This window comes from Silene latifolia, chromosome Y (assembly GCF_048544455.1).
Source record: "Silene latifolia isolate original U9 population chromosome Y, ASM4854445v1, whole genome shotgun sequence".
Classification (NCBI taxonomy): domain Eukaryota; kingdom Viridiplantae; phylum Streptophyta; class Magnoliopsida; order Caryophyllales; family Caryophyllaceae; genus Silene; species Silene latifolia.
The window spans coordinates 17,583,867-17,609,622 of record NC_133538.1 but is presented as its reverse complement, the minus strand read 5'-3'; the positions used below and the strand labels follow the sequence as shown (position 1 = coordinate 17,609,622).

At 33.0% G+C, this 25,756-nt stretch overlaps 1 protein-coding gene and 1 non-coding gene across 2 annotated transcripts in view; one reads left to right on the top strand and one right to left on the bottom strand.

Moving 5' to 3' along the window:
- The window catches only part of LOC141627664 (protein FAR1-RELATED SEQUENCE 7-like), a 30,190-nt gene extending 5,756 nt beyond the window's left edge, over positions 1–24,434 (bottom strand). The window contains exons 1-2 of the mRNA XM_074440895.1: positions 24,383–24,434; positions 24,199–24,285 (exon numbers count right to left, since the gene is read on the bottom strand). Of these exons, the coding sequence (XP_074296996.1) occupies positions 24,199–24,285; positions 24,383–24,434 (139 nt within the window). The remainder of the gene's footprint in view (positions 1–24,198; positions 24,286–24,382) is intronic.
- Positions 2,658–2,764, top strand: LOC141636633 (small nucleolar RNA R71). The gene has a single exon (XR_012541236.1). It is a non-coding gene; the product is annotated as a small nucleolar RNA R71 (small nucleolar RNA).
- Positions 24,435–25,756: the final 1,322 nt, after the last annotated feature.

Sequence of the window (25,756 nt, the reverse complement as noted above, 5' to 3'; positions counted from 1 at the left end):
AATTTAATCAAATATAATAATATGAAAATACATTTGAATATAAAAATTTAAAAACACTTTGATTAATTTAATTAATAGTTTTTATTATTTTATTTACTTTAATAAGAAATTTTAAAATTTTATCAACTTATATGCAAGCAAAGAAAAGTTTATCGTCTATTTTTTGATTTTTTACAGATCAAATTTATGTTTTGTAGGTTTTTCAAAATATTGATAATTTAAAAAAATTGTTTTAATATATACTCTGTTTATTAAAGTCGTGAATTTCTTTTACTTTTTTAAATTAAACTTTATAATCTTGAATAACAATCTTAAATGATCATATCACATTTAAAGATATAGCATATCAAATTGACTAAAAAAGTTATTTACCATCTATCTTTGAAAATCCAAAATTAATATATTGTTAAACTATTTCATTCAAAATTTTATTTCCAACTTTATTTGTAGGATATTTATAGAAATATTTGAATTTGATATAAAATTTACGGAAATTTCCCATGGTACCCTCGAACTTTGCCAGATTACGCATGGTACCCCTTATTTTAAGTTTCTACATATGTTGCCCTTGTGTTTACCTTTTTCATTCCCAGAATACTCTTTGGGGAAATTTCGTCATAACGTCGTTACTCCTATAAGTAATTTGATGAGTAATTGTGTATGTTATGTTGTTATTGTTATATTATTTAGGTACTAAATGTTAGTTTATTAGACAAAATAAGGATTTAGGTATTATTAGATGATGAATTGATAGTGTATTAGATAACAAAAAAAGGCGTCACAAGGCATATGAGTAGCAGCGTTATGACGGAAGTTTGTCAAAGGGTATTCTGGGACTGAAAAACGTAAATACAGGGGTACCATATGTAAAAACTTTAAAAAAAGGGTACCATATGTAATCTGTCAAAATTCGAGGGTACCGTGAAAAATTTACGTAAAATTTAACTTGCTGAGAAAAAAAATTGGGAATTTTTTTTTCATTGAAAATGAGCGCATCACACGGAAAAATATATAAATTATAATAATTTAAAGTCACATGTGCAAATAATGTGAAAATTTTAAGAAAAGAAACGATAAATCATAACAAAGAGAAATCAGTTTAGGAAAATAAGCGATTCTTATGTACAATAATCTTTTTCGTGGTTTTTGGATAAAAAAGTGACTATTTTTTGGTTAATAGTGATCACTTTGGGGAAAAAAGACCTTTAATTATAAAAAGCGGTCATAATTTTACCAAAAAATGGTCTCATTTTTCATATCGCAGATACAACGGTTATACAATAGAATTTGCGAAGAAAAATATACGAAAAAATGAGTACATGAGAAATGAAAATAAGTATGTCGATAAACAAAAGAAATAAAAAAATGTTAGGAAAACACAATTAATTTTACTTTTTGGAGAAAATGGTTTACTGACTTGGGCAAAAAAATGATGTCAAAATCATTAATCAGGAGGTTAATGTCGAAAATTTAATTGTTTCGGCCAAAATAATGTTTTTCCCGCAAAAATTGTAAAACATGTAACATTTATGTAATTAAATAGTACTAAAGGTAAGATTTGAAAGGAAAAAAATAAACTTAAAAGGATTCAAAGTGCTAATTATATCAACAAAGGTAACATTCAATTTCGGTGGCACATCAAAATAACTCTACGGTTAAGCGTGCTCAGGTGAGAGTAGTGTTGGGATGGGTGACCTCCTGGGAAGCCTCTCCGATGCTCACAAATGCATGACTCGTGAAACGAAATAACGTTCAAATGAATCAAGTTAACTAGCGAAACAATTACCTAGATTGTCACGGTTCCGTATATGATATAATACCCATTGTGAAAAATAAATAAATTATTTTACGTTTTATTTATTTAATTTTCATATATATTATTTGCCACGGGAATTATTTTTTCGCCACGGGAAATTTCTTTGGCCACGGGAGTTATTAGCCACGAGAGAATCTGTGGCCAAAAATTCAATAATAGCCACGTTCTTGTTTTTCCCGTGGCTATCCCTTTGCCACGGCCACTTGCGCCACGGAAGGTATTCCCGTGGCAAAATGATTTAGCCACGGAAATTTAGTACTTGCGCCACGAATTTAGCCGTGGCCCAAGTGCTCATTTGTAGTAGTGTTGGTATTGTTGTTGCTTATGAGGGGGCACATAGTTCTGCTGCTGCTGCTGTTGCTGTGGAGGTTGAGTCGGATTCAAGACATTTTGGCTGCTCCACCTCAGATTCGGATGGACATTCGGCTCATAGTAAGTGTTTGTCTGCCTATAATGTTGAAAGGCAGCACAGGACTCAAAGGGATTAGGACAGTTGTCTGAAACTTGTCCCTTAGCTCCACATCTTTTGCAGATGAAAGGACCGTCTGAAACAGTGTTTACATGGTAGATCCCTCCTTTTGAAGCTCCACCCAACTCATACTTGTCAAATCTCGCCGTGAGAGCTTCTAATGCAGCTACAGAAGGAGATTCAGCAGCTCTCCTTTGATTTCCCCTGGAATTTCCATACTCAGCTTTGTGGGTGGCCAAATCATCAATGATCTTCCACCCCTTAGTCTCCTCCGTATTCTCCTGGAATCTGCCATTAGCTGTCGCGTCCAAGATAGCCCTCTGATCGTCATAGAGCCCATTGTAGAACTGATTGCATAGGCTCTAATTCTCAAACCCATGATGCGGAATGGTTCGCACCAGCTTCTTAAAACGGACCCATGCTTCGTGAAAGTTCTCATCATGACCCTGTTTAAAGCTCGTGATCTGAGCTCTAATGGCATTTGTCTTCAAGGCAGAGAAGTATTTCTTGTAGAATGCCAAGGCCAAAGAATTCCAGTCAGTGATCCCATTAGTAGCTCGGTCCAGGTCTCTGTACCACTCCCTTGCAGCATCGCGGAGTGAGAATATAAACATAGTCTCCTTTATCTGGTCCTGGGTCACGCCGGTTGGTGGGGGTATGGAACTGCAATAATCGATAAATATCTCCATATGCTTGTCTGCATCTTCATTTGCAGCTCCCCCGAATTGGTTTCTCTCAACCAAGTTGATATAAGAAGGCTTCGGTTCGAATTTCCTATCAGCCCCTGGTAATTCGAACCCCTTGTAAGATTTGCAGCTGTCGGCTCAGAAGTGACTTGCTATAGTTGCTTCTTCAGCCATCTCTAGAAAATCTGGAGAAGTGACGGTCTCAGCTGATGAAGTAGAAATAGGTGATGAAGGTGGGTCCTCCTCGAACAGCTCGTTCTCGTAGTAACTAGACAGAGTACTCCGCTCTTCCTCTGTCGGCAATATCCTAGATGATCGTCTCAACTCGCGCAAAGTCTTCTTAATCTCAGGATTGAACGGTACTAATTCACCACCCTGTGACCTGCGCATAAGAGGAAACTACAAAAAGAATATGAGAATAGTTTAAGGAACAAATGTCCCTTAAACTAAGAAGCAGACTAAAATAAAACAACTAAAAATTAGAACAATTGCCTCCCCGGCAACGGCGCCAAAATTTGATACCCGTCGTTGTGAGTACCAAAAATAATATTTATAAACCTATTAAAACTAACAGAAGCTAGTGGTAATAGGGTCGAACCACAGAGAGGCAGATGTAATTATTAGTTGTCTAAATTCAGTCCAAGGTAACAATGATGTGGGGGTTTGATTGAATTGGTCTATAACTAATGAGTAATGAACTAAAGAAATGTATAAAATCAATATAAAAGGGGTACTAAGATGGTCGGTTCACTGTAGTTTCGGCAGCAGCATACTAAGTAGGTCTGAAATAAACATATGAGGCGGGAAAACAAGAGGTCCTCTCGGTCCACTCTCAACAAGTAGCGTCTTTCGATCTCGCTACGGGTCCCTAATATCACTAGTCGACTCTCGTCTGAAAAGTGACTAATAATCTAAACTTTACCTATCTTTCGATCTTAGCATAGTTTAGTCGTTTTAATTGGTAGTCTGACAACCTTCCCTATCTTTCGATCTAATGGGTCAGTCAATTACTAAACATTTAACTAGTCGCGTGCACTCGATTCGTCAAATATACAATTTAAAACAATTAAAACGAAACAAAACCTCACGTGGCCAGTCGATCGATCAGGGTGTGCAGTCGATCGACCGGCATGCGACTCAGTCATACTATTTCTCCGCCTAATCTACAGTTCCCCTACATCCTAGCACGAGGTATTTAGCTACTCATGATATTGGTAAAAACAACAACAAGATTAACGAAATAGACTACTGAATTCATGCTTAAAATATTTAAATAACAATAAACGATAATCGGCTTCGGGAAACTAACTAGCAATTCTGTACTATGAATAAAATAGACAATGAAACTGAATAGAAGAATACCGAAAAGGAATTGCAGAGCGAGATCCAAACCGAAAGCGAAGGGAACTTTATTAATCGAAGAACAATAATCACGAACCCTGATTATGAAAAGTCGAACTATAACTAGATTAAAGCTTGATAAAAACTGGATGCTTATTCTCCAAACCTAGCTTACGTTATATAGAATACAACGTAGTTCTTATTTCCAAAACCTAACTACCCTGGGCTTGCTTATTCTCGATCTTTTAATTCACGTCAAAGTAGCGGTGTGGTCGATCGACCACTGAAGCCGGTCGATCGACTGGTAAAACCTGAACAGTGGCTCCTGGAACTCGTGGGTTGGTCGATCGACTATGGGCACCGGTCGATCGACTGAAGTAGCTGATATTTGACTTCTAACTTCTCGTGGATTTGTCTTTTGAGCCTCGAAATGCGCACCAAGCTCGTTCCTTGAGTAAATACTTCACGTCAAATGAAATGCAAGATACTCGGGGACGGATTTGGCTCAATATCTACTCATTTCCGCATAAATCTGCAATATTACATAAAAATACGAAAGTAGACGAAATGGGGCAAATAGTAGCCTTAAACTACATAAATGAGCTCTGAAATGCGTGTAAAATAGGGTGTAAAACATCATATAAATGACACACATCAGAGGCCATCTATTATTTGCATGTTTACGCTGATTTGGAGGATTTAGAGAGAAGTTTAGCTTCGTTTTCAGATGAAAGAACCCAGTTTTAGAGAGAAGAAAGAAAGAATAAAGTTGGAATAAGTGTGTTAAGGAAGGAAGAATGTGGGGAGTGTAAACATAGTACAAAGGATATATCCTTTTGTCCGCAGGAAATGATCATTGGTAAGGGCAATTTGCAGGAAATGTTGTCTTCTTTCATAGCCAAGCTTTTCCCTTTTTTTTTGCCTATATTTTGTAAAAAATCTCCACCATAGATGTTGTCCATCTAAGGGTCCTTATAAGGACTTAAGGACTCAAATGAGGTAAGGGACTCATTAGATCTCCTATATATATATATATATATATATATATATATATATATATATATATATATATATATATATATATATATATATATATATATATATATATATATATATATATATATATAAAATATATATATATATATATATAGTATTAGGATCAAGTAAGTCCTCCTCTTACATGTGAGTCCATAAATCCTCTTTAGGACCATTGGATGGGAAGGTTGGAGGGCTGAGATTGGAAGCAAAAAATAAGGGATTATGGCCTAATTAAACCCTTTCCCTCTCTACTTTTCTAATCCACCTTAATCTAACACTAATTTACTATATAACATTTTTTCTTCCACTAACTTCTCACTCATCGCTCACAATTTCAGTCCCCTCTCTTTCTCTAAAGCCCAATTAATTCAAATATCTCAAATAATTCCCCCAATTAATTCACCCAAAAAATCCAAAATAAATCACTCAAGAAATCCTTCCACCACAAACTGCCACCACCACCCACTGCCGCCACCACCACCCTAACAATACCCGACATCAACACCACCACCACCCTAACACACCCGACACCACACCACACCACACGACCCCCAGATCGCCTCCACCCACCACCACGATCGACAACACCATCCCACCCACCACCACCGAAACCACCCTACCACCCTTCCCCATCCTAGAGCTGTCGCCTGCTGCCACCCTCCCTCAACCTCTCCGCCTCACTGCCTCGCACCACCCTCGCCACCTCCCACCACCAACACCAACGGCCTTTTAATCTCTTATTTTCAAATCTGAAATACCGCCTCACAACACCTCACGACGGCAACATCATCACCACCGACTCCTTTTCTCTCCGACCACACCCCACGACAACCTCATATCAGATCTGTGTTTTGTCGCAGATCTCGGTTTTGGTGGGGGATTTGCAGCGCCGATGGGGAAGGAGGAAAAGGAAGAGCGTTGGTGGTTGTCGTTGTTGGCGTTTCAAAACATTTTTCAAACGAGATTTTTAAAAATTTTGTGACTTGTTTTGTGTTTGCTTTTTTTAATATTGTTGTGACTTGTTTTGTGTTTGCTTTTTTTTTTAATATTGTCATTGTTGGTGTTTCAAGTCATGGTTTTAATATTGTTGTGAGATCTTTTTAGTCATGGTTTTAATATTGTTGTGAGATCTTTTTAGTCTTAGATCTGCTTTTTTTGTTTTAATATTGTCTTAGTTCTTATTTTTATTTTATGAGATCTTTTTATTTTAGTCTTAGATCTACTAAATAGATCTAAGATTATTTGTTGATTTTAATCTTAGATATATTTAAAATATAGTCTTATTTTTAAGGTATTACACTTTTTCCATTAAAATTACACGTTTTTTAATTAAAATTACACTTTTTTCTATTAAGGTTACACTTTTTCTATTAAAGTTACACTTTTCTCTATTATTAAAATTACACTTTTCTCTATTAAAATTACAACTTTTTCTATTAAAATTACACTTTCTTCTGTTAAAATTACACTTTTCTCCATTACAATTACACTTTTTTCTGTTAAAATTACACTTTTTTCTATTAAAATTACACTTTTTCCTGTTAAAATTACACTTTTTCATGGTAAAATTACACTTTTTTCTGTTAGAAATTACACTTCTTCCGCTAAAATTACACTAATTCATTATCATACACAATTAACACCACTATTTATCTTATACTTCAAAGTTTATGAAAATTTTGTTAACACTTAACCAGTTTCAGTTTTTTTCCGTTTTTTTTTTAGACAAGTTTTCGACATTTTAGGATTTTACGAGTGTAATTCTAACAGCAAAAAGTGTAACTTTAATCTACGAAGCGGTTTTGACGGATATTATTTTGAAATTTGTAATTTTAAGGAATGTTTACGAGAATTTTGCGTCTTACGAGTTTAAGTCTTTTTTGACTGATTTTGACGAATAATATTTTAAATTTTTGTAATTTTATCACAACTTATTATAATTTTAGCATTTTTCGAGTGTTATTTTAACGACAAAAAGTGTTATTTTAGTCAAGGAAAGTGTAATTTTAGTCCAATGAGAGTGTTATTTTAGTCCAGGAAAGTATTTTTTTAGTCCAGACAAATGTAATTTCAGTCCAATGAGAGTGTTATTTTAGTCCAGAAAAGTGTAATTTTAGTCCAGAAAAGTATAATTTCAGTCCACTGAGAATGTAATTTTAGTCCATTGAGAGTGTAACATTAGTCCAATGAGAATATGACCAAGTCCATGGAGAGTGTAACATTAGTCCAATAGTAGTAAGTGTAATTCTAGCAGAAAAAGTGTAATTTTAGCCGAAAAAAGTGTTATTCTAGCAGAAAAAAGTATAATTTTAACAGAAAAAGGTGTAATTTTAGCGGAGAAAAGTGTAATTTTAACAGAAAAAAGTGTAATTCTAACAACAACAAAAAGTGTAATTTTAGCAGAAAAAGTGTTATTCTAGCAGAAAAAAGTATAATTTTAACAGAAAAAAGTGTAATTTTAATGAAGAAAAGTGTAATTTTAACAGAAAAAAGTGACAAAAAGTGTAATTTTAGCCGAAAAAGTGTTATTCGAGCAGAAAAAAGTATAATTTTAACAGAAAAAAGTGTAATTTTAATGAAGAAAAGTGTAATTTTAACAGAAAAAAAGTGTAATTCTAACAGAAAAAAGTGTAATTCTAACAACAAAAAGTGTAATTTTAGCCGAAAAAAGTGTTATTCTAGCAGAAAAAAGTATAATTTTAACAGAAAAAAGTGTAATTCTAATAGAAAAAAATGTAATTCTAACAACAAAAAGTGTAATTTTGGCCGAAAAAAGTGCAATTTTAATGGAGAAAAGTGTAATTTTAAAAGAAAAAGGTGTAAGTAACACCCATCTCTACACATAAAAAACCAAGACAAAATGAAAGGAGAGGAGGCATGCGTATTTCATCTTCATTTGTTGAAGATCTACACATAAACACCAATATACTCATATTTTAGTATTTATCTTCATTTGTTGAAGATCTATAAACTAAAATAACCAAAAAAAATAAAAAAAATTTAAAAACATTGAGGAACACCGATCTCTAGCACCCGATAATATATACCTAACATAATAATAACACCCGATTTTTTTTAAAGGAAAAGAAAAGGGAAGAGGACTACTAAAAAACGAAAAAAAAATGAATATTACACTCAAATCTGAAAAAGAGAGACCAACAAAAAAAGTAAAATAAAATAAAAGGAGTATAAAAGGAGAAAAGGAGAAAGAAGAAAAAAGACAAAACAAAGGAGACAGAGATTTGAAAAGCAAGCCGGAAAAAAGAAACAAAGATTTGAAAGAAGAGGAGAAAGAAGAAAAAGGTTGGATCTGAAAATAAAGATAAAAACTGAAAAACGATATTTGAAAAGCAAAACGGAAAAACGAAACTAAGGAGGACGTGTTCTTGTTGTTGGTGGTAGGCGGAGAGCGGGTGCAGATCTGATGGTTGGTCAGTGAGGTGGTGGTTGGCGCGGGTAGGGGCGTGTGAGGGGTGGTTTCGGTGTGTGTGCGGTGTATGTGCGGTGGTTTTGGTGTGGGGTGAGGGTGTGGTCGTGAGCGGCAGTGGTGGCCGTGAGTGGTGGGTTTGACAACGGTGGAGGTCGGGGTTGTGGAGAGGACGATGGTGTTGTTGGTGTGGTTGTTGTAGGTGGCGGTGGTGTTACATATTGTTGTTGTTGTTGATGTCGGTGGTCGAGATCTCGATTTTTTGAGGAGTCGGTGGTGGTGGTGGTGTTGTTGATGTCGTAAGGTGTTGTTGTTGATGTCGTGAGGTGTTGTGGTGGTGTGTGGCGGTTTTTGCGACGGGAGTGGAGTAGGTGTGGGGTAGTTTCGGTGGTGGTGGGTGTGGGTATGCGGTGGTGGTGGTGGTGGGTTATTGGCGGTGGGAAGGGAAACAGTGGCAGCGGGGTGGGAGGTGGTGGTAGCCGGTGGGTTGGGTTGGAGAGAAAAGGGGGGAAATTTTTTGATTTTTTGTTTTTGAATTTTTTTGGATTTTGAGAGATGAGAGGTTTTTTAGATAAAATATGAGGGAAATTGTGTGGATGATAGATAAGTAGGTGGGAGGAAAATGTATATATATTGAATTAGTGATTAATTAGAATTAATTAGTATGGGTAGTGAGAGAGTGGTTTAATTAGCTTTAATCTCCTTTTTTCTTGTGTAAATCTCAGCCATCCTTTTCCCTCATCCAAGGGCTCTAAGGAGAACTTATGGACTCACATGTAAGATGTGGACTCATATGATCCTAGTACTATATATATATATATATATATATATATATATATAGTAAGGTTCAAATGAGTCCCTTCCATCTATTGAGTTCCTAAGTCCTCTTATAGGCCTTTGGATGGAGTGGATAAAGGGCTGAGATTTGATCTAAATGGAGGGTCACAAATGAATTTCCTCTAATTATTTCTTTAACTCAATCACTTTCACTTAATCATCCCCTCCTTTCATTATCACACCCTCATCATCTCTCTATATTTCTCACCCCTCTCTCTATCTCATTACTCTTCCACATTCATCCCCCAGATTTCTCAAAACCCAATTAAATCACAATAAAAAAAACCCAAGCCTCAAAATCCATATTTCTCAAAACCCGATACAAACAACCACCCACCACGATCCCAAACCACCGCACCAAATTCATCACCGCAGCCCATCCTTCCTCCGGCCGCCCTCGACACACCACGACAGCCACCTCCCTTCCCGTCATTCTCCGGCTTCCGCTCTCCTGCCACCACCCACAACAACACCATACAACCTCTCCCTCCTTAACCTCACGCATCTCCTCCGTCGGCCACCACAACACCGACCACCAACACCCCAACGCTGCTGCCGCCTTGCGTTCCTACCTCCTCTCGTCTCAGATATGAATTGATGGCACGACCGTCTCAGAAGCCTTGATTGTCTCAGATCTGAATGTTGGTTACATTTATTTTTATTTTTATTTTTGAATTTCTTTTTAAATGGTCCGACATTTTTTTAATGTTGGTGTTTGTAAAAGATCTAATGGTCTGACATCTTTTTGAATACTCTTAACAAATGTTCTAACTTTTTTTTCTTTGTGGTGTTTCGCATTTCTTGATTTAATTTTTTTCTTTTTTTAAAATATCATCTTGTTTTATATGTATTCAAATCTTGCATTGTCGAAAATGGTCTTGTTATATTTTTTTTTTTTTCAGATTTTGTATTCAAATTTGTTGGTTTCAGATCAAGTTTTTTTAGTTCGTTTTTTTAGTTCTTTTAAAGTTACACTCGTATTGTATTAAAGTTACACTCATTTTCTATTAAGGATACACGTTATTCTATTAAAATTACATTTTGCTCTATTATGGTACTTTTTTCTTTTAGGTCTTGTTTTTTATTGGGTTAATTTTTCAAATCTGTGTTTTTTTTGTAAATCTATTTTTTTTAACTTTAGATCTTGGTTGAGACTAAAGTTATACATATTGTCTATTAAAGTTACAAATATTTCTATTAAAGTTACAGTTTCTTAAAGTTATACTTTTCTCTATTAAAGTTACACTTATCTATATTAAAGTTACACTCTCAATGGCTAAAGTTATACTCTCAATGGACTAAAGCTATAATTTTAATATGTACAAAATTTATAGTCTCCTCTTAATGGACTAAGGTTACACTTAATATGGACTAAAGATTGCACAGTGGACTAAAATTAACTCTCAAAAGACTAAAATTACACTCTCAAAACATTAAAGTTATATTTCTAAAAGAATACAGTTACACTTATAAGTCAATTAATCTACAATAAGTTAGGTTAAAATTACCAAAATTTCATAAGTGGTTAGTTTACAAGAAGTCTTTTATGAGTGTAATTTTAGTCTCTTATAAGTGTAATTTTAGTCTATTAAAGTGTAACTTTAGTCCATTGAAACTTGAAAGTGTAACTTTAGTCTCTTATAAGTGTAATTTTAGTCTATTAAAGTGTAACTTTAGTCCATTGAAACTTGAAAGTGTAACTTTAGTCTCTTACAAGATGTCTAATTTCAAATTAATATATAAATTGTATGAATTTATATATTCAAAATCATGTAATTTTAATTCTTTAAGGGTGTAACTTTAGTCCTTGATACTATAACTTCAACTGTATAGTCTGTTTTATACATTATTTTGATTTTATGTAAATCTAGCTTTTTCTGATTGTAACTTTAGTTCACTGACAATGTAACTTTAGTCCATAATATTGTAACTTTAATTGATTTTGATTAATTAATTGAAATTTATTTAATTTTAGAGCAATTTAATAAAACTTTAGTCCATAATAATATATCGTGTGTGTAACTTTAATATAGACGGTGTGTAACTTTAATAGAGAACGTGTGTAACTTTAATCTTAACCACCGACAACAATCACCACCAACTACCACTACCAATTACCACCACCAAGGAGGTAATGCGATTATTTTGTTCATAAATTTATTTTTTATCTAGTAGATCTAACATTAAAATCAACAAATTATATGAGATCTATTTTATTAGATCTAAAATTAAAATAAAAGGATCTCACAAAACAATAGTGAGATTTTAAAACACGAAATTTGAAAAAGATAAAAATGAATAACAAGACGATATTTGAGGGAAAAAAAGTATAGTACATATATAAATAAACTAAAACCAACAAAAATAAACAAATAGAAAAAAATGACACCAAATATCAAAGTTAACACAAAAAAAAAAAGAAAAAAAAAAGATCATGGTAATTTTGTGGTGGTTGAGTTGGCGGCGGTGGTGGTGGTGTCGGGTGGGTGGTGGTTGGTGGTGAATGAAGAAGAGAAGAGTATATGAATTATTTGGGTTTTTGATTTTTTGGATTTTTTTTGGGTGGTGGTGGTGGTTGGTGGTAAATGAAGAAGAGAAGAGTAGATGAATTATTTGGGTTTTTGATTTTTTGGGGTTTTTTTTTGGGTGGTGGTGGTGGTTGGTGGTGAATGAAGAAGAGAAAAGTGGATGAATTTTTTGGGTTTTTTTTTTTTTGGTTTTTGGGTTTTGGGTTTTTTATTTATAGGGGTTTTTGTTAGGATGGTAGAGAAATGAGAGAAGAGAGGAGAGTATTTTTTTGTTAGGGTAAGAGAGAAGTAAGCTTGAAAAGAATAAGGTAAGAAAGAGAGAGGGGAGGGGAGGGTAGTGGGATTAGTGTTTAATTAGGGAGTAGATGAGGGAGAGTCTTAATCACCCCTCATAATCATCATTTTGCCTTTCAATCTAAGCCCTTCATTTCTCAAGATCCAAGGGCCTCTAAGAGGATTTATGGACTCAATATGAATAGGAGGACTTGCTTGATCCTTATACTATATATATATATATATATATATATATATATATAGGGTCGGGATCCAGTGAGAACCACCCATATATTGAGAACCATGAAAACATATAAGGACCGCTGGATCATACACAATTCCGATATTTAGATTTGTCGGGAACATATAAAAGTTTAGACACTCTGTAGTCTTTATCATCACAAACCACACATTTATTTCTCCTCTTTCTCTGGCTCCTTATTCGATCACCGTACATCACCAGGTTCTCCTTCGCCAACCACCGCACATCACCAGATTCTCCGTCGCCGATCACTGCACATCACCGGATTCTCCACCGCTGACCACCGCATTTCTCCTTCTTCACTGTCATCGACCACCGTCACACTCCTACTTCACCGCCATTGACAAAGGTAAGTTTCCTGTTAAAATTTATTTAATTTTGTAATTAGAAGATATTATTTCCGTCTTATAACAATAGAACAAGGATTTTATATAAAACTTGTATGATTGATTCGATTTTAACCTAAATTGAAGCAACAATGAATTAGTTTAATTATAATAGAAGTAAATTACGGTTCATAAATAGTACAATCCAGAAGTACTTTGACTGTAATATCAGTAAAATAATTCAATTGAAATTAGTATATTAGGCTTTTTTTGGATTAGGTTTGTAGCTTTTTCCGAAGTAGCTGCTGGAAAGGTCCGTGCCTAAAGGATAGATTCATATTCTACCTATATAATGTTGGACCTTTGTTTCCATTATCATCAATAGCTTCGATTGCAACACCAGCAATTTCCACGTCTTCTAGACCTTATTCTGAAGAAGCTCCCTTTTCTTTTTGGTTTTTCTTGGCGACTACTTATTATTGTTGTTATTGTTCCAGAATAGATGCTTCACAAAGAGTAAGCATCCGTGGGTTCAGGAATGATAATTGATGAAACGCTATTTCTTTTTGTTTTTTTTATCATGATCAGGCTTCTTTATTCTATATTTGTCTTCTTCAAAAGTATCTTTCCAGGGATTGTCCATTAGACAGACTATTATAGAGAAATATTCCGCGAAAGTCAGATAATGTGAGGACTAAAGATTTGTTTCCACGGTTAGCTTACCATCTGGATTTTGTTCCTTTTAAAGTAGGTGCCCTGGATGATACCATTCACCGGTTCCCTTGCTTCACCCAGAGCTGGTTCCCTTGCTTCACCCGCAGCTGAACCAGAAGAACAAGTGTGAAACTGTGAACACATCATACATGTCAAGCTGAGTTTAATCCGTAAATACGTCTATGTAGATGTAGAAAGGTTCTTGTCAAATGGTGTGATTCAAAGTGGGTGAATTGCTCTCAATTTTTGCAGGCGTACATGAGGCCTATTCTCTTTAGTAACTTTTTGTTATTGTGAATTGAGCATCATTGAGAATTGACTTCCAGGTGTACTCTCTGGCTTGCAGGCAAAGAAAGAAGAATTGCATGCTATAATGTCGCCCTTAGGCTTGGAGAAATCACAATACCAAGATTTTATAACAAGGCCAAAAGTGATTGCTAATGCAGCTATGAGGTTCATGACTCGACGGGGTAAAAGGAAACCATCCAGGATCAGTTTAAGGTATATGAAGTGATCAACTATACTATTGTACTACTTTTTAGCATAAAGAAGAGCAAAGTGCACAAAATATCAGCTTTAATTGTCCTGAAACTTGATATGCTACAACATTGACTTAGAAAGCGCATCATTTGGGTCCAACTCTGAAAGCCAATTAGCTCAAATGGAAGAGCATTGTGCAATGTACAATATATGGGTTCGATTCCCATATTGGCTCTGAAACAACATTCTTTCTTTTACTTTTTTTTTTTTTTTGCAGTCAAAAAAATTTCCTATTAGCCCTTCTAAGTTCTAACTAAGGTTTAAAAAGTCCCAAATACAAGTTTCCTACAAAAACTAACAAGCTAGGATATGTAGCCTAATTACTTGAATGCACTAACTGATGATTACTATCTCATGCTCTCCCTGTGACAAAGAGTTACAGCTCATAAACTGACATAACAATATAACCACTGTAGATAATCTTACTGTGATGGAAAGAAAAGTTTCACAGTATAATAGTTATACCTTGTATGGGTATTGCACTTTGAACCCCTTCTCCAGCTGTTCTCTTGATTATTTTTTTTGCTGCCAGTACAACTATCTTCTAAAAATCCTCTTTGTGGGAATTCTTCTATTTCAAGTATGGCATGTGTGGGATGCAATCATGGAATTTGTTGTTTAATAGGCTATATAGGATTTGAACCCATATCTTTGTGCAAAATTAGCACCTCGCTCTACCATTGAGCTAATAGCCTTTAATATACGCTACACAAAGATGAAATGTGGGTTGTACATAACACAATTGCTCCAAAGAGATAAATCAAAACAAATAATTAATGTCCTTATAGGATGGCTCATAATCTAGCTCGTAATGCTACGTTTTGAGCTCATCTACGCACACTGTCAAAACTAATAATAATAATAATAATAATAATAATAATAATAATAATAATAATAATAATAATAATAATAATAATAATAATAATAATAATAATAATAATAATAATAATAATAATAATAATAATAATAATAATAATAATAATAATAATAATAATAATAATAATAATAATAATAATAATAATAATAATAATAATAATAATAATAATAATGTCCGTAATGGAAGTGGAAAACATTTTAATGCACGTGTAACCTTATTTCATGCACATATAATCTTATTTCATGCACATATAATCTTATTTCATGCCCATATAACACACTTATTTCATGCATGTACACGGTTATTTGATGCACATCTATTTGCTTTTTCATGCATCTACTAGGCTACTTCATGTATTGATAAGTCTATTGTACCCCAAACCCTAACCATTATTATTGGGACAACAACAATAGTCAATTAACATAATAGGGGATATGAGAGTTCTTTCTGATAGAGTACCTCAGTGAGAAGTAAACTCCCAGATTCCACTGCTTCATGAAGTCAATATATACAGCCTCTGATCTGAGCTTCGCAACGGCATATCGGTATGTGCAGTACCCTTGACAACAAAAGAATTACAAATTCAGGACGATACACTCTTGCAAAGGTGAAAAGTTTTTCAGAAGTAGCATTTTGACCAAATGTTACAAAGCACCAGCTTATTAAACTCTCAGGTCAAAGAATCTTACCTTCTAATTGAGACATAAAATCTAACCATGATTTGTAATTTCTTAAGTACTCAGTGGGTCGTCCAGGTGAGAGAGCCCTAGGTTTTCCTTTCCGAATTGCCAAGAGAACCTCTTTGAGAATCGGATTTGCTCAAAATTAAAATACAAGAAAGCCCGAATTCTCTGCTAAAAAATACTCCCTCCGATCCAGACAAATGGTAACATATGGAAAAAGTGGTTATTTGAGAAAAGGTGGAAAAGTGAAGGGTAAAGTAGGAATGTTTGATTGGGGCCACATGAGTTTAGGTGGATTAAATAAGTAGTTGGTGAGTGGGTGAGTGGATGGTAAAGTTGTAAATAGGTAGTGGATGTAAGGGTAATTTAGTTATTTTTTATGCCAAATATAGTATGTTACCATTGGTGTGATTCATCCATTTTAGGTAAGTGTTACCATCTGTCTGGATCGGAGGGAGTACATCATAATTAGAACGGATCAGCATCGAGATAACCCAAGGAAGTAAGGAACCAACAAAGACATAGTGCTCAATATTGATTGAGAAAAAATGACTTAATACCAAGTACAAAATCAAAAATAGCTGAAATGAATAGACTACATGACTAAGGGTAAAAAAGACTGAAAATTTAGAACATTCATATAACACCAACAACTACATCAGTACCTTAAGAGGTCCACACAACGGGTTCATTCAGCCTAAAGAAATATGAACTTGATTCCCCATACAACAAACAAAAAAAGATTCATACATACAGAACAAATAAACAAACAAATTTGAAGCCCTAAAGGGCAGAGTGAACCCTTTCCCTTAAGCCTTAAAATTCGAATTGACGACCTAATCTCATTTAATATGTCATGCATACACATGGTTATTTCATGCACATACAAGGTTACTTCATGCACAGATAAGACAAGTATTAAGAAACCTGAAAATGTGATTAATTTAATTATTGTTTCTCGAAATTCTGTAATTAAAGCTAAAATGAAAATAGTCCAACACTAAAATGTGATTAATTTAATCATTGTTTCTCCAAATTTGAACCGGTCCGCCTAATCCAACCCTAAATCCTTTCCCATCCTAAATTTTAGGATACCCATCCCCTACTTTTAATCCCGTCCTATATTTTAGGATACCCATCCCCTTTCACTTTTTAATGCACATATAATCTTATTTTATGCACATAGAACCTTATTTTATGCACATAGAACCTTATTTCATGCATGTACGTGGTGGTTTAATGCACATATATTGTTTTTTCATACATCTACAAGGCTTTTTCATGCACTGATAAGTCTATTGCACCCTAAACCCCTGCCATTATTTTTGGGAAGGGATCAAAGACAAAAACTATGCAGATATTCATACTCGGATTACTTTGCTCAAGTCATTCTTGCTTGCAGTTTTTGATTTTGGTGGAAAATAATCTTTACGTGACCCAACTCCTATTACAGGTGGTTTTTTCTTTAGTACAACAGTGTTTCGCCACAAATTTGTCAATGATTTGAGTGATATTTTCAGACACTTAAAAGACAAACGCAAACTGCATAGAAATGTAAACAATTTCAGCAGCAAGTTGATAAAATCCAGCTTAGTAACAACTCGAAATGTAAATAATTTCAGCAGCAAGTCAACAAAATCCAGCTTAATTAACGACAAAACATCGATTCCAAGGAAAAAAACACAATAAGCGACAGATTGAAGAATTTGCTATTAATAACCGAATTTTCAGACTATAAACTGTAGAAAAGTGAGGTAATCAAAACTTCAACAATTTCCGAGCATAAAACTTATCAGCAACAACTAACTCTAAACAAAAATTTATAAAATAAATAATCAAAATAGATTGTAATGTGAAAAGGAGTTTTATACCAGAAACAGTGGTAGGTGATTTCAGTTGAATTCACTATTTTGCGTTGCTACCTGCTAATTTCATAAAGAACAATTCATAAATAATCGAAGCTTGATGACAATTTACACGATCGACAAACTAAAATGAAGAATTTCGTAGGTTAGATTATTGTTTAATTGGGACAGAAACTTAATTTCCACATATGTTGAACAATGAAGTAGCTAAATTACGGAAACTTCTGGAAATTCAATATCTAATTTCATGATTTCAACCAATTTAGCAAATTTCTCAGCTTCCCCAACCCTAATTTCTAACTTTCCCCAATCTAATTCACAAAACCCTAATTTCATAATCATAATTCCTCATTACGACTTTAACACATAATCAAGGCCTAAATTCAAGTAATTTAATCGCCAAATAAAAAAATTACAAAGAGGAAAATATATAAACCTTAATTTCGCAAAAATTAATCATCACTATCGAAAGTTTACCTCATTGAAGTACCAAGATCCATTGCTAGAAGAAGGTGAAAGATTTTGATCGATCGTCGAAGTTTGATCAGAATGTTTCTAACGATCGAAGTAGAGAAAGCAGATGCGTTAAAAGATTTGATAATCGAAGAGAGAGAAAAATTAAGAGAGAGAAAGGATATTTGGTAAAATGATAGAGTCTTGAATTTGGGGTGCGACGTTTTTTTGACAAAATTGAAATATGTTTAATCATTGTTCATCTCACCGTCAAATTGCAGTTTGATCTAAGGGCTGTGAGTGGTTCTCATGGTTCTCATTATCTTGTTGGTTCTCATAGGATCCCGAATATATATATATATATATATATATATATATATATATATATATATATATATATATATATATATATATATATATATATATATATGAAATAATAATTAAAAGTAATTGTTTAATATGATTAAATATGTTCTAATTTTTTAAAAAATATTTTCTCAATTTAAAACATACTCCCTCCATTCAATTGTTTTCTTCTAACTTCAATAAATTACTCCTCACTATATTAGATAAGTTAGAAGAAAACAATTGAATGGAAGGAATAGTAGAAAAAAAGGGTTGGACACTATTTTTTTAACCAGTATTCCGACCTTAACCTGGTCTGTAACCCGTAAAATTCGACCCATTTTCTGACTTGACCTGACCCATCTGACTCGTTTGACAGGTCTACCAACACCAATATGAAATGTGAGTTTAATATTATATAAAAGGATTAGTGAAAAAAATAATTATTTGACGTATATAAAATTAATTTAAAGTGATCATAGTACCCGGGATTTGACACGGGAATCATAATTTTAATAAAAAGGCATTTATTTGACAATATTAATTAAGATTGGTCTTCCCATATGGTTTACATCTTTGCATATTATGTATTTAATTTAAAAAGGGATGGTTTATCCAATCAATTATGTCATTATGTAAATATCAATAATAATTACGTATATTAAGGGAGCAATAAAATCACAATAAGAAGGGATCTTTTGTGAACCATGTTCTTATAAAAAAATAACAATCATATAATATTAGTATGTATTTTAAAAGGCAAGTTTGTATTGTGATATGATTGATATATAGTCAATAGTAAAGTAATGACTTTGTTATTAATGAAATAGTGAAACTGAAGTTTTTTTTAAGGTGGATCGATATATTCATGCCATGTTATCCTAAGTGTGTTATACTATTGTCATGTCAACTATTATGTTACAAGATTAATATATAGATAGATAGATATGTGACCCATAGTCTCTTACTCTCTCATGACTAGTCATGACTACAAATTCAGAGCAATCAATCATCAATAAATCAATATATATATATATATATATATATATATATATATATATATATATATATATATATATATATATATATATATATATATATATATATAAGTGAGCATCCCATGAGTCTAGCATCTTAGATGAGTCTAGCATATCAATAAGAACCATTGGATCAACAAGATCCAATAACCCTCATTCTTCCACGTCACCCTAAACAAATCCTCATAAGAAAACCCATACCAGTGATTTTTCTCATTCACGTTTTCTAAATTTCTCGGAACTTTTTTTCTCTCTCTCCCAAAACCCTAAAAAAAGCTAAAAAAATCCCCAAATTCAAGAAGGAATATGCAAATATCAATCGAAAATCGATTGAAGATGTAAGAATATAATCAAAATCTCTCAAAATCAAACATGCTTCTTATCTTGAAGAAGTAAATCAATCGAAAATCTGCAAAAATTAATCAAATATGCTTCTTATCAAGAATCGCGTTTCTTACACACAAATGAAGAGGTAAGAATCAACGTTCTTTCCGCTATTTTAATTCTTATTTTCTATATATTCGATCTGATATTTTATGTGTTCTTATTGTTATCGTCGATTGTTCATATTATTATTGTCGATTGTATGTATTCATAGTGTTTGTGCGAAAAGTTAGGGTTATGAGATGGTGAAATTGAGCAATAATTTTAATTTGTAGTTATTATTGAGGAATATCAGTTGTTATTATTGAGGAATATCAGTTGTTATTGAATTGAATCTGAAATATTGGTATAAAATTGTTAGAAACTCATAGTTTTAATTTGTTTTTTTGGTTAATTTACGATTAAATTATGTAATGATTACGATTTTATGAGTTGTTAAATCGTGTTATAATATCATTTTTACTGTTAATTGTCAATTCTAAGTATAAATAGTATTTGACAAAAATTTAGGGTTATGACATTGTGAGATTCATATCTGGATAATTTTCATGAAAATTGGGGCTAAGCAGTGACGATTAAATTATGTTTTGTAAAATTCTCGGCACATGTTACTGTAATACTGTTTGTAACATTGTTATTGTGGTATTGTTACTCTAACAATATTACTGTAATATTGTTACTGCATTACATAATATAATGGATATTGAGGAATGGTCAATCATTATTGAACTGAACTTGAAATAGTGTTAAAACATTGTATCTTTGATGTTGTGAGATTTAACTCAATTAAATTTGATGGTATAACATTATTGTTGATCACTAATAGAGGGCCACGGCTTTTTGCATATTTTTTATTATTAATGATCCAATGCTTTGTTTTGAATGTCAGGAAATTTGAAGAAGAAGTTTGAGAAATCAAATTCTGAAAAAAAAGTCACCAAAAAGATGGTATATAAAAAAAAAGTACCACACTCACAAATCAGTCATGAAGATAGGCGTGAAGAAAACAACGTTATTGAAATTGAAATACTAGTAGAGACTTTTATTATGTATGATTATGATATATACTTGTTGTAGGCTTTTCACATACATTTTAGCATATCAGGACGAATCAGTATTCACTTGCTTTTTATTATTGTAATAATTAAAGTTTGATCGTTTAACATAGTATATGTGTTACTTTGATAAATGAATGATATTACAGTAACACAATTACTGTATCAGTGTTATTTTGTTGCGTAAATGTAATGATGTTACAGTAACACAATTACTATATCATTGTTACTTTGTTGCGTAAATGATGTTACAGTAACACCGTCACTTTAAAAATGCAAAAAAATCTTTATCATTACACTTCAGAACTACATTATACACCGTCTTATATAATACACGAACTAAATAATAATTATTGTAACATTGTTGTCATGTTAGTTTAATGAATTAATGTTTTCTGATAACATTATTCTGATAATATTGATATACCATTGATGAATTAAATATAACGAAGATGTTCTGATAACTTTGTGTAACTTTGATTAATGACTGATATTCTTTGTAGCACTATTCTTTGTGACGTGGTAGAATAAGGATTGGTTGTATTGGAATTAGGAGGAAAGTACAAGGTTATCTAATAAATTAAAACAATAAAGTGGTGTTAACCATACAACAAACAACACAACAATGGTAAAAGTGTCCACTAGCATTCCCACTTCAATAACATTGCTTTCTTCATGCCTATCTCCGTGATTGATTATTCAACGTCTTGCTTTTTTTTGTATATATTGTATCCATGTGCGCCTTTTTTTTTATGTTGGTTGATTTCTCAAACCTTCTTCTTTCTTCAATTCTGCTGACAACAAAAACAAAACATTCGACAATTACTAGATAAACCATATGCGAAATTCAGTGGTCCATTATTAATGATAATTTCACAGTAACAATATTACAGTAACATCATTACAGTAACATCATTGTGAGTTTGTGACAATGTTAAACCATATTTATTTGAAAAAAATCACATAACATCAAATATACAATGTTGTAAGAATATTTTAAGTTCAATTATGTCATGCAGTTTTAATGTTACTGTAACGCTATTACAGTAACAGGTGTCGTTGATTATTTTACGAAAACTAATTGAATCCTCACATTTACCGCAATCATATTTTTACGCTATTAAGTTATACCTTCTATTCATGCCTTGACAAGAAGGAATATGATTTGTCAAACCTGAATATTCCATGAAGTAATAATGTTACAGTAATAATATTACAGTCCGCAATGAAATCCGCAACGAACTTGATGAACATGTAAGTAACAGCGCTAAAACTAGTTTTAAAAAATGACACATCAAACAAAACGCGAACAATCAGTAGCATGATTCAAATTCAATAACATAAAGAATGTGCGTATTGTAAACACATTCTAGAGGTTTCAAATTTAATGAAAAAATCGGGACAATCAGAACTAGCGAGAAGTTATATAAAATCACAAAAATTAGAAGTTTCAAGTTTCGATGTAATCGTCATTGAAAACGCGATCCCTGAAAAATTTATACACATATTTAAAACGCATTCTAAGAACCTCAAAAGTAAAATCAATAATAAAATTATTTGTACGCATGTTGTTCTCAGTATCATGCATAACAATACAAGTAATGAAAATAAAATACGAGAAACAAAAAGCATCATCGAAAATACGTATCGTAAAAATTATAAGTTGAACATCAATTACGAAAATTAAAAATTCAATAACCAAATCGAGTTCTTTGTAATTGAATAAAAATTTAAAAGCAACTACAAAGGTGTAGATCTAGAAAAAAACCTAAAAATCAGGTGAAGGTATGCGATCTAAATATGCGATTTTAATTAAAGGATATGAAATCGGAAATTGATTAAATTGTTTAAATTATTGAACCGATTCAATCTTGGATTGCTTGAATCATAAATTGCTTGAATTGATTAAACTAATAGAATCACGAATTGCTTGAATTCATAAAATCGACATTCTAAGTTGAACATCAATTAAAAAAATTGAAATTCAATAATAAATCGATTTGTTGTAATTGAATAAGAATTTCGAAAGCAAATATAACTAACACGAAAATCGATCGATTGAAGATGCGCGATCGAAGGATGCGAAATCAGAGTTTAACTAATCTACTCTGAATTATTGAATCGTAAATTGCAAAAATCGTGGATGAACTGTGAAACACGTGTGAATGTAAAAATCTTTAAAGTTGCAGCGTTAATGGTTGAGATTAATTTTGCTGGAATTGTGAAGGAGATGAATTAATTTACAGAGGAATAATGAGATTTAGAGAGATGTGCTTATAGAGAGAGAAAGTAATCTTTAATTATGACGGTAGAAAATGATGATTTGGGGTTTATATAGGTGAGCTAGAATTAATCTCAGCCATTCATTAGGAGTAGATCTAATGGATGAGATTAAAATGCTAGACTCACCTAAGATACCTAGACTCACTTGATGCAATTTATATATATATATATATATATATATATATATATATATATATATATATATATATATATATATATATATATATATATATATATATATATATATATATATATATATATATATACTCCCTCCTATTCTCCATTTTCTTCCCTATTTCCTAAAACGGATTATTCAGGTTTTCTTCCCCTTTCCTTTTTTGGAAACTTTTAATCTTATTTTATTCATTCCTCTCTCCTATCACCAAACCCCACTCAACTCACAATTCCTTATTTAATTCCTAATTATTCATTCCTCTCTCCTATCATCAAACCCCACCCAACTCACAATTCCTTATTTTATTCATTCTTCTCTCCTATTATCAAACTCCACCCAACCCACAATTCATACTTTATTACCCTCCTTAATTCTTGTGCCCCCAACAAAGGGGAAGAATATGGAGAATAGGAGGAGTATATATATATATATATATATATATATATATATATATATATATATATATATATATATATATATATATATATATATATATATATAGAATCAGGATCTCGTACGAACTAAATTACGGTACGGACCGTACGAACTAACAAAAACAACTATATTACGTCATTGTTGAGCCAAATCACATATCCACTCACTTTATACTAATCTACTTTTGCCCGACATCTCTCCTTTCTTTACCAAGTACCACGCAACAGTGAACTACAATTCCCCAGCTCTTCATCAAAGACACCACCACTGGAGCTCCGGCAACCATCGTCGTTGGCCGTGCACTCTCTTTACAGCGTTTCAATTTGCCTCTCTCACATGAATCACTCACCTTCCACGAGACTCTCACCGGAGATCGACACCATCTCGCCGTTAGTCTCCGGCCTCAAAATCTTCACAAACCATTTTCTTTCTTTACCTGCCAAGATTTTAATTCCTATTAAATACGATATCAATGAGGACTCACAAAAGCCTCGACATGGACGTTAACATCATAGAAATCCTTCCAAGGTTACCTGCCAAAATCTTCAAATCCGCTACAATTCCCCAGATCTGGTCTCCCTCCATCTCTTTTCGAGCAGATCTGGTCTTGGAAGTTAGCTTGGTGGTGATAAAGGAGTGGGTCGAGTGGTATAGTGTTGTCAGTGGTATGTTGTTGTTGACAGAGGTCGGGGTGGCCGATTTTTGCGCAGGGTTAAGGAATTTGAGAGAGGAAAGAAGAAGATTGGGAAACGAGATAGGCGACGACGGTGATTTGTTGTTCTCCGACAACATTTGCTATGCTCTGATATGTCCCTGGTTGAGTTGTGGTGATCTCCGGTGACGGTGGGTGTGGGGGTGGTCGTGAGTTGTGTCACTGGTGTAATACCTTGTATCTGACTAGGTACATGTATGAATACTTGTACATTTATGGCGTGATTGTGTTGTTGGTGGTGGTAGTGGTGGTTGCGGTGGTGGCGGTGGTGGTTGTAGCGGTGGTGGTAGTGAATACATAGACTACAAGCCTCGATACATACGGTATAACTACTAGATACATGTGGTATTACTACTAGATACATGTGTATCCGGTAGTATGAACTTGTGTATCCATAAGTATTAGTACGGGATACATGTGTATCCACTAGTAATACCATGTGTATCCAGAAGTATTATATTGCGTATCCGCAAAAAATATAAAATGTATCCGCAAAAAGTGTAAAAGTGCATTTAAAATTTTAGTGTGGAAAAAGTGTATCTACTTATGTTATAAGATGTATCTGAATAAGAATGTATCTAGTAAGCTAATAAAATGTATCTGAAAAAAAAAAAAAAAAAAAAAAAAAAAAAAAAAAAAGTTCAAAATAAGCTAGTTCGTACGGTTCGTATGTTAAGGCAGTTCGTACCTGAACCCGCCCCTATATATATATATATATATATATATATATATATATATATATATATATACTTAAAAGAGGAACTTTTGAAACGATTTCATTGGCTATTGTTTTTTATGCGATTTTATTGGTTATTGTTTTTGTTGAATAAATTATGTGTAAAAGATCATTTGTATAATAAATTGTGTACATTAAAATAATTGTTAAGTCTACTACAAATTATATATAAAAAAAATAGAGATATATATCATTAGAATCATACATAAGTCAAACTACTCTGTATATCTGAGATACATTAAGCTCTGCTAGCTATAAATTGAAAACTAGCTTCTTTAAGGAGAAGTTAATTTATTATTTTGCACATCCCCCCTTTTCCAGTTATCCTTCATCTTATTGTTAGTTTTAGGCCCTGTTCTTTCTGGCTTTTTAGAGCTGAGCTAAAGCGAATCGAATGGAGCCGAATCGAATCGAGCCGAATCGAATGGAGCGAGCCGAACTGAATGGAGCTGGACTGAA